Source organism: Lotus japonicus, chromosome 5 (assembly GCF_012489685.1).
Source record: "Lotus japonicus ecotype B-129 chromosome 5, LjGifu_v1.2".
NCBI classification, from domain to species: domain Eukaryota; kingdom Viridiplantae; phylum Streptophyta; class Magnoliopsida; order Fabales; family Fabaceae; genus Lotus; species Lotus japonicus.
This window is the reverse complement of record NC_080045.1, coordinates 42,187,076-42,197,911: the sequence shown is the minus strand read 5'-3', so window position 1 is coordinate 42,197,911 and position 10,836 is coordinate 42,187,076. Positions and strand designations below refer to the sequence as shown.

Here is a 10,836-nt window from a genome sequence, read left to right as displayed (position 1 = left end):
AAGTTGATCTGCTTCTCCTTGTAGGATATGACGTTCAAAGTCTTATCTATGGGAGGTTCAGAGAATTTGAACAAGATAGGCTGTCCAAGATGCTGAACAGTGATGCCGTTTTCGTCAGTATTATAGGGGAAGAGCTTCTTAATGAAAGGGGTCCCTATAATGATTTTTTGACTCAAATTTCTGACTAACAGAAATGGAGTTTCGATTTCAAGACTACCATTTTTTATGATAGCTGAGGGGATTTTATACTTGATCTTTAGTCTAGATCCTTCAGCAGCGCTGAGCTTCTCAGTGGTTTTCTCAAAATATCTGGTGGGAATGAGTCCCTCCGAGATACAACTGGAATCTGCCTCTGTGTCAAAGAGGGCAGGGATTTCGAGAATAAAATCTCCTATGAGGATTTTGACATGGATGAAGAATTTCTGAATGGTGACCTGGTTAATATTCTCCAGAAAGTCTTCGCAATTGTTGTTAGGAGCAGGATTGGAATCAGGTACAGAAGAATCATCTTCCTCATAATTTCTAGTCAGTTTTTCTAAGATAAGCTGCTGACTATTTTGGATTTGTTTGAGACTTTTAACCTCAGTCTTGAGGGAATTGACTTCAGATTGAAGGTCTTGAATAGTGACGGGTTTGACCGTAGATTTCTCAAGACGCTTGAAAGTATCTCTAAGATTGAATTTATTGGTGGTTATAGGACTTTTGGGAGGCCTATCTTCAAGAGTAGACCTGAGGCGTTCCAAATAGATTTTCTTTTCCTCAGGATCAGGGATAGAATTAATGGCCCTGAAGAGAAGGTCTTGTTCATTGGTCAAAGTGTTGATGGACAAGGTATTGACGGAAGATGATGATTGAGAATCATCATTCTGAATTTGATTTAGGTCTTCAGAGACCTCAGAATCCGAAGGATTAGATTCTTCTTTGCGAACCAATTGTGAGAAATCTGGAGAAACTACCCTCTTCCTCACAGATTATGATAAGGCCAATGTTATTGTGCCCAAAACCATCCAATGGAGTGATATCACCCTTCCAGAAAAATGGTCTTTGGAAAAGGCTACTCCAGCCCAACCTGCTGAAACTCCTGAGTTTCGTGAAATCATCCAACACCAATCTGGCCAAGTAGATCTCATCTTTGATAGGAGAAATTCCTTCTCTATCCCTAGATCTATTAGGACGTCCTCAAATGATTTCCAATCCGCCATGTCTAGAAGATCTTTTTCTATGACTAGAAGGAACCAGCCTGAGTCTAGTGCTCGACCTTCCCTCTCTCATGACGGATCTACTATCCATTTAGCTGGATATGTCAATACCACTCCTGTCAAGACTACCTATGACAAGGGAATATATATATATATATATATATATATATAACTGATACTTTAAGGTTGTTGCACTAGTATTAAGAAATATTACCTCCGTTCCTTATTAATTGTTCACTTTGAAGAAAAAAAATCTGTTTCTATATAAATGTCCACTTAGAGTTTCAAGAGAGCATTAATTGATGTTTTTCCAAGAAATAGCCTTACAGAAACAATAAATGAAGAAAGACAAAATACATTCTAAATGGTGATGAAATAGGAAAACAAATAATACCTTTACGAAAATTAACACAATTGATTGCTTTCCTTAATTTTTGTGAACCTTCTCTTCCTGAACAGATACATAGAAACTGGGGTAGTAGCAATTAATGTTCTTGTTTTATTAAAATTACTATCTGACTTCCTATAATGCCCTTTATCTCTCTTATTATTTCTAATATCTCAATTTTCCTCCCACCAATAAATGAAGGGTACAGTTGATAAAATATAATTAATGCTCTTTTGAAATTATAAAAGTATCAGATAAATAGAAACAAAAAAGAAATCAAAATAGTATCAGTTGATAGTGTGTTTTTTTACTTTAAAAAAATAAGAATATCAATAATAATAACGGGTTGGCTAAATGACTAGTGAAAATTAGTTAACCACACCTTAATGGACGAATAAACTTAATAAAATACGTCTAACATTAAAATTGGCTAACACACCGAAAATCTAGCTATGTTTAGGACAAATTATTCAAAATTACATTAATTGTCAAGCCTCCAGACATGAATTTAATTACAATTTATCATCACTGAGAATCAAATCACACTAATTAATTAATCAAAGTGCATACATGAATTTAATACCCATTTATTATTTATTATTAACGAAAATAAAATCAATGGTAGTATTACAACACAAATTAATTATTCAAAGTGCATCCATAAATGGATAGTAGATTAACCACGCCAAGCAATCTTGGCAAAGGCACGATTATGCGGTGGAGGTGAAGTTGAAGTTGGCACACGTGGTTTGCCTTCCGTAGAGCAAAGAACTGAACCCCAATCTGGACGAAGCCAAATCAAACTGCACCAGATTATTCTCCAGCTGATACCCACCAATCACAATCGAAGTCCTCGCATTCTTCCCACCGTTCACAAACCCAAGACACAAAACACTACCATCATTATGCACATCTACCACCGAGTTCGCTCCAAAAACATACCACGTCACACCATTTTGCATCACAAACTCCACCGTAGGCACCGCCGCACCCAACCGCGTACTCCCCACGCCCTTACCGCTGAAGCAAACCTCAAACGGCTTAACCGCCGCCACCCTCTTAATGTTCCTAGCAGCAGCCGCGTCGATAAACGCCTTCGTAATCGCCTTGAAAATAGAGTCCTCGAGAACCGTGTAAGGGTCCACCGTGCTTACCTTGGTCCCACCAAGGCCGTTACTATTGATGTCTAACAAACTCGAGTTAACGGTAACCGTTTTTTCGTCAATCACTATTGATTTCACGCCGATGAAATACTCGGCGGAGGGCTCGCCTTGTGAGAACGCGGAGGAGGTGCTCACCGGGTTGGTTAGCAGCGGCGTGAACGAGAGGCCTTTGGAGGCGTCGACGTTGGGGAGGAGAACGTAAGGTTCGTCTCCGAAGATAACAACGCCGGTTGAAGAAGATAAGCAGATCGCGAATTTCCGGTGGAAGCTGAATGCGGAGGAGAATTGCGACGGCAGCGCGATTTTTGTCCGGCCGAGGCCGGCCATGCCAGTGGTGCCTTTAGCGAGGCCTTTGAGTAAGAAGGTCGACCCGCAGGTGAAGAGGAAGTTCGAGACAGTGGCGATTCGGCCGGGTGTGAGGCCGTTGGTGGACTGGATTGAGAGAGTGTCTTGGGCGAGCTCGCCGCTGGTGGCGGTTCCGGTGATGGTGTTGTCCGGGATGAGGCCACAAGTGTTGTTGTTGCAGCCGGGCTTGGGGGATGAGAAGCAATCGCCGCAGCTGCTGGATCCGGCCAGGGAGCACTGGGCGGATTTGCAGCGTGCTGGGCGGTAGGTTGAGGAGGTGTAGTTGGTTTCACAGTCGACCCACAAGAAGTTGCCGCCGAGATCGACGACAAGTTTTACTGGGACTTGGGGTGTTCTTTGGTTGATTTGGGTGAGGTATTGGAGAGTGGAGGCATCTTTTGTGACTGGGATAACAAGGGCTTTGGGCCTGAAAGATGTTTGGGCCAGAGAAGGTGCAGTGATAGAGAATAGGAGGAGGAGAGTGATGAAGAGATTTTGATAAATTGAGCTATTAGCCATGGTTGTGAGGTAGGTAGATTGTGATATGGAAATGAGAAATGGAGGCATTATGCATCTCTATTTATAGGTGAAATTGGAGTTGCCAAGGTTGAATATTGTTCTTTGAGGCAATGAAGTGGTGCGGTACGGCAAAGACAACTCATATGTCAACATCGTCAAGTAGGGCTGCTTGCCTTGACTCAATGCATGTTACTGGATGTTGCTTCCTTGTAGTATTATTTAATCGGTCGTGATGACTTTGACTTTGAGACACTTCCTATCAGCCGCGTCGTGCTTTCTGTAAACTTGAATTAATATTAATTTTTTTAAAGGGATATTTAAATAACTCTGGACAAAATTTGAGTTAAATTACGTACTCTAACTTTATGTGATACAATAAAATTTAAGGTTAATAAGTAAAAATGAAATTACTAACTCACTTATTTTAAATGTTAGGTCCGTAAGATAGCTAATGATAGGAGCTGGGACATATGGGTTGGATGGGGAGGTCTAGGGATCGATTCCTGGCGCGTGAGTGCAATTTATCTTTCTAATGACAAAAAAAAATAGTTTAATTAAGACTATAGTTATTTAAGTAAAACTTTATCTTTGTTATTTAGACATTCCACATATATTTTCATTAAACTCTTAACGAGTTTAATGGATATGCACTGACAGTGTAAAATAGTTTTACACAGTCATCCAATCAAAGCATGCCACATAGGAGAGATAATTACATTGGACTTTAATTTTAATTAAAAGAATAAGATATTTTCTGATTTGGCGGAATTCAATTGGATGTTTGTGTAAAACTATTTTACACTGTCAGTGCATATGCATTAAACTCTTAACTTAATAATAAAATTAATGAGTCAATTATTATTATTATAAGAGCATAATCAGAAATGTGTTATGTTGCTAACTTTGATCATTCATATATAAACATTTTTCCATAGATGGAAATAATGTGTCATCATTTGGCGATGCTACAAATTAATAATTTAAATACTGTTATAATATTATATTCATGCCTTAGGTAGCACCGTTTAATAATAAAAAAATTAATGGTCAAATTAGTCCTGAGTTTATAAGCGAGTTTGACTTTAGTCCCTAACAAAAAAAATAATGTTTAGTGATAGTCATTTTTATAATTACTAGTGGTTTTCATCGCCACTAAACATCATTTACTTTAGAATGACTAAAATCAATCTCACTTACAATTTCGGAAACTAATTTGACTTGTTAACCTAAAAAATATGTCAAAAATCTCCCATCTTTATTTTTACATCTTTTTAAATCATATTTCCCTCACATTTCATATTTTTCCTCGAGTTTATCTAAATGTTACAATAGATAAATACGAAGTAATTAACCCAATTTTTTTTTTCTGTCTCGCTTTTTTCGTCTCTTTTCCACCTGAATGTGAATAGTGTAATTCATTTTCATTTAAAGTTTCGAATTTTTTTATAGGGTTAAGCATCATATTAGTCCCTGTCTTTGAGTCGCCGTCTGAACTAGATCCCTCGCCGGAAAAATTATTGAAAAAACTCCTCTACTTTGAAAATCATCTGGAGCAGGTCCTCGTCGGAGCCCGGAGCTCCGGCGAGTGATGAACTGGCATGCTGAGTAGATTAATGATGCTTATGTGGAATAATTTTTTTTTAAAATAAAAAACACATAAGAAAATTACAAAAATTAAAGCCCAAACCTTTTCAAAACTCACAAATTAACCCCTAAATGAAAGAAACCCTAAATCCCAAAATCACCATTGTAGACCAATTCGTTCTTCTGAAGATGCAACGATTCTGAAACACGACCAATTTGTATAACAAAAACCACCATATTTTCCAATTTGTACAACAAACCAGTGTTTGACATCTTCAAAACCAAAGATTTCGAATCTTGGGTACAATTCTTTTTCTCGATAGAAGAATTTGAAGAGGTAAGGTAATAGCCCAAGACTCTGGAAGGGTTAAGCGCTGTTCTACAACACCGGCGTACCACCGAACCCAGGAGCTGAGTTCAAGCGATTCGAAATCGGTGTCTTCGCGGAAATTAGAGAGTTTGAGGAATTTCGGCCGCCGTAGGAAGGGTAGCAGGAGAGCGTGTCCTTGAAGCCTGAAGGAGCCTTGACGACAACGTTGTGGAGGGTGAAGAAGCATTTCAGAGCAACCGTCGGCGGCGGCAGTTTGAGACGCCAGGACGCGAGGAGGAGCGCTAAACCCTCTGTTTTGTGTTGTTGATGCTCTTCCTGCTAGGAGCTGTGGGAAGCGTTGTTGGCTCGCAACTCTGTATCGCTGGGCTTCGTATTGCATCACGTGTTTGGCTCTCTATCTTGCCTAGTGGATGTTTGAGCTGTTTTGTTCTTTCTTGTTTCTTGCTCTGTTTTCGGTTTGCTTCCTTTGCCAATGTTTTTTCTTTCTCTGAGATGTAACTGGGTTTGTGCCCCCTTTTATTAATCTTGCCCAAGTCATAATTTTTACCCAGATCTTAGACGTTGAAGGATGAGGGTGAAGAGGTAGGAAATGGTTTTTGGGGGTTTGATTTTCTGGGGTTTTGTTATTTCTGGGTTTGGTGTTCTTGTTTTGAGTTTGAGTGATTTGATTTTATGGAAATGGTGAAGAGCTTGATGAAAATGAGGATTAGCATGAAGAACATGGTGAAGATGAAGATGGGGATTTAGGGTTTCTTTTATTTGGGGTTAATTTGTGAGTAATGAAAAGGTTTAGGCTTTAACTTTTTTAATTTTCTGATATGTTTTTTATTTAAAAAAAGTATTTATTTCACATAAGCATCATTAATCCACTCAGCATGTCATTTCATCACTCGCCGGAGGTCTGGGCTCCGGCGAGGACCTGCTCCAGATAATTTACAAAGTAGAGGAGCTTTTCTAATAATTTTTCCGGCGAGGGACCTAGTTCAGACGGCGACACAAAAACAGGGACTAATATGATGCTTAACCCTTTTTTATACTATATGAAAAATATAGCAGCATAAAAAGCTCATACTGGAACATAGGCCGTGGTTTCGAGATTGTGCCTAACATGGTTTATATAGATCGTTTACGTACTGGAATTTGATTTCTAATATTGACTTTCAGGCATATTTTAATTGTTATCTTATCCTAATATTGAAACTTTTATGTATCTTCCAGAACTTGAAGTTAAATTTTATAATAATATAATAATGAGTCGGATGAACGTATTTAACATCATAAAGTCTTTCAGTACATGTCTATTTTTCCATATCAATTAAAAGTCAAGATATTATTTGAGGGTCGTCGACACTAATTAAAAATGTCTGTCGGTGATACATCTAGTCTAATTACGTATAAGTTATCGCCCGTTTTCAAGGTTTTCTCTATTTTGCAACATTATTTTACGGATGTCATCATTCCACGATTATATGCAGTGTTATCCGACTCGGACCGGTGATCGACTCGGTCGAGGCACTGGGTCAATGAGTCAATGGTTCAACCACTGGGTTATTGGTTCGATTGCTTGATTCGGTTTATATTAAAAAATTATAATAATTTAAAATATAACCTTAGTATATCATATATATAAAATAATATGCATTCTTCCTAACAAGAAGTAAAGTGGTGTAGTGGAAATTTGGATTAGTTTTTCTCCCTCTAGATCCTGTGTTCAATTTAGTATGCATTCTTCCTGTTTTTTAAATAACTCTTAATACTATAAGATTAACAGTTATAGAAAATTTATTTTAATAATAAGTAGATAAAAATATTTGTTAAAATATTATATACTATATTTAATTTATTATGAATTAATGTTTATTTAAAAAATAGCCCTGTGTTTTGAGCTTTTATTGATAAAGAACAAATTAAAATAAGGCCATGGAAACTATACGGGCCACTTGCAGAAAAACTGGCGTAAGCCCATACAGTGCACTATGTCATATTTTTTATTAAATCACATGAATCAAAGTGTGGGCCATGATGGAAACTAGACCCAACTAATAGCAACCCTAATATTAACCCTCATCTAGTCACATTCTTTGATCAAACAAAAATGCTGCGCAGCCAAACACCTTTCTTCACCACTCAGATTTTCCTTTTTACTTCTGCAGCTTCCAACAACATATCTGAGACGATTGATGTCGTGCGGTGGCGGAGGTGGAGCCACAATGGCCAGTGATGTTTTATAATAAAATCTTATTAAGTTTCATCTTCTCCACTTCTGTGATTTCTTCTTTCATGTTGTCTGTTGGAGACCGCTACTAATCATGCATTTTCTGTGCTGCATTTTAATGGAGATTTGAAAATTAGCATGTTCAAGACCTGATATAGCCTGTGATAAAAAAAACTTACCGGTCCAACCGTAGCTCCGGGTCACTGGTTTTTATGCCGACCCGGCCGGTTCAATCCGGTTCAACACGAGTTGATTGCAGCCCCGATCCGTTGCTCGACTCGAACCGGACAGGGGTCCGGTTCCCGGTTCAACCGGTCGAACCGGCCGGTTCGAGCCGAGTTTAATAACACTGATTATATGTTCTTTTATCTTTTCGGAGTTATAACTTGTACTTTTATTCAAACAAGAGATTTAACATATTTACAACTATTCTCTTTATTCTTATTTAACCGTCAACTTTAAAATTTTTTTTTTATATTTAACTGTCTAATTAACATTTTAAGAAAGCATTAAATGATGTTTTTATAACAAATGTTCTTATTAGTACAATAAATGATGAAAGATAACATATACTTTAAAGGGTAAAATAGAAAAATAATTCTCATTTTTTCTAAAAATCAACAAAATTAATCACACTCTTAATATGTGTGTCTCCACTTAGAGTAACCGTTAAATAGGAACGGGGAATAGTAGACTAATATTTTATTGATATTTTTCAACAATTTCCCAACACATTCATGTTTAGTTTCTTTTCATTTAATTTTCTTAAATTTTAATCTCTTTTCTCCTTTTCCGCTCATAAGTCATATCACACATTAGATTTTTCATTTCCTTCTCTTCTATTCACATTTCTTTGTTGGTGCCTGATAGAATTGGAGAAGGGAATCACACTTTAATTTGTGATTGAAAATATTGTTTGGAACTTCTTAATGACATGCCTGCTTGCAACTTGCAAGTCTCTTACGACACCTATTAATCAAGCAATCAAGTTATGTTAGGAAATAGGAACTCGTTTTTTTAATGTGCTTATCGAAGACTTGTGGTTGTGGATCGCTTGCTTTATTGCAAATTCTTGCATTTATTACTGTGAATTCCTAACCATTTATTTCTTCAATCATTTATTGGGAATTTTGTGAACTACTCCATCCATTCCTATTTAATTGTCCAGTCCTATTTAATTGTCCAGGAAGAGAAGAAACACACATATTAAAGAGTGTAATTAATTTTGTTGGTTCTCATAGAAGTAGTATTTGTTTTTCATTTTTACCCTTTAAATTGCATTTTATCTTCCTTCATTTATTGTTCTGATAAGAGTATTAGTTGTAAAAACATCATTTAATACTCTCTTAAAATGCTAAATGGACAATTAAATAAGAACAAATTATTTTTCTCAAAGTGAACAGATAAATAGAAACAGAGTACTCAAGAGTCAAGGTTGAATTTTATAAAGTTGATTTAAAGCTTGAAATTTGAAAGCGCTAAACCATAAGCCTGAAGAGGCAGGGTTAAATAATTGTAACTTTGCAAAGTTAGTGAAAATCTCTTACGCATTGTTTGGTTGGAGGAGAATGGAGGGGAGGGGAGGGATTTTTAAAATCTTATTTTGTTTGGTTCAAACTTTAGAAGGGGAGAGGAGGGAAATGGAGGGGAGCAAAATCCCTCCAACCTCAATTTTTTGTTCCCCCAAAAGTGGGGGAATTAGGAGGGGAAATAAATTTTGGACAAAATTAACCTTGCACAAATCTAAAAATTTCAATTTTTTGTCCTCGGGTTTCCCTTTCTTATTTCACTTCTTTTATTTCCTTCCTTCTTCATACCAACCGCCGCTGTCACCCTCTCTGGTCTCTCTCCACCACCGCCGCTGCCCCCCTCTCCGGTCTCTCTCCACCACCTCCTTCTGAGTTGAAACGGGTGCGATATGTTGTGGATTTTTCCGCATGAAGATGGTGGGCACTGGGCATGGTTGTTGGTGGCGCTTAGCGAGACAATTGGTATGAAAATGAGAAAGATTGTGGTGAGTATTGACAGAACTGTGCGGGAGGAACAGGGGCATGAGTATGAGGATAAGGCTTTGCTTTTCATTCTTCTACAAGATTGAAAAAAGGGACCTTCTTCTTATGCTTGTCTTTTATGTCATCGCTGAATTCCATTTTGGTGTTTAAAAAATTAGGAGATTCATTTATCAGCCAACGCCTCCCCCCACTTGCTCTTGCTTTCTCATTATTCGGGTATTCTTCTTGCTTCTTCTGTTCCACCACACCAATATTATATATTCCATCCTGGCTGCTGCTATACTATCTTTGGGAAGAATAATTGTTGATGATGAAGATGTTATATTGTGTTGTTTTTTTTAGACCACATATTGTTTTGTTAAATTCAAGTAAATATATAAAAGGTATAAAAGTAATTTCAATCATAAAATCTCTTCCCTCTCCTCATGAATCAAATAAAAATAAGTTATTTTTCCTCCCCTCCCCTCCTATGAACCAAACGTAATAAGTATTAAAATCTCTCCCCTCCCTTCCCCTCCCCTCCCCTCCCCTCCATTAAAATCCCTCCCCTCCCCTCCCCTCCTTTGAACCAAACAGGGGCTTAAGTTCTAAAAGGATTAGACTTAACCTCAGTGATTTAAGGTGAACCGACATAAATATCGTTATGTAATCTTTTATCTCTTTCACTTCAGTTTATATCTAACCAGGGAATTGAACCAAGTTATAAAAATATCACTCTAGGCTTAAGAACCTTTCTCCGCTTGCACTCTACACCTTGTCAACATGTGTTATACTTCAGAATCTACTTTCAGCATATTCTTTCTATCAACATTTGTTTGCTAAGTTTTTGATAAACAAAGTTTCATTAATTCTTAAAATTAGAAGAGAATTTGATAAACACAATTCAATCCTCCTTTTGTGTTATTTTTATTTATTTCAATATGGAACCTTATACCGCAATTTTAAAAATTAGTAATGTTCTAATTGTAAAATGAGTAAAGTCATTAGAAAGACAACCATACACATGTCATGCCAAGCTTTACCTCTAGCTGGTAGGTTCTCTTCAGTACTAATCCACTATTCATCCTAGTGTGGCATTTT

At 37.2% G+C, this 10,836-nt stretch overlaps 1 protein-coding gene across 1 annotated transcript; it reads right to left on the bottom strand.

Annotated features, from left to right (window-relative positions):
- Positions 1-2,154: 2,154 nt before the first annotated feature.
- Positions 2,155-3,658, bottom strand: LOC130717945 (probable aspartic proteinase GIP2). Its single transcript, XM_057568359.1, has one exon. The coding sequence runs from the start codon at positions 3,612-3,614 to the stop codon at positions 2,298-2,300; it is 1,317 nt and encodes a 438-aa protein (XP_057424342.1). The 5' UTR covers positions 3,615-3,658; the 3' UTR covers positions 2,155-2,297.
- Between the last annotated feature and the right edge of the window lie 7,178 nt (positions 3,659-10,836).

Excerpts from the sequence above, each read along its gene's own strand:
- LOC130717945 (XM_057568359.1), bottom strand. The coding sequence starts at position 3,614 with ATGGCTAATAGCTCAATTTATCAAAATCTCTTCATCACTCTCCTCCTC.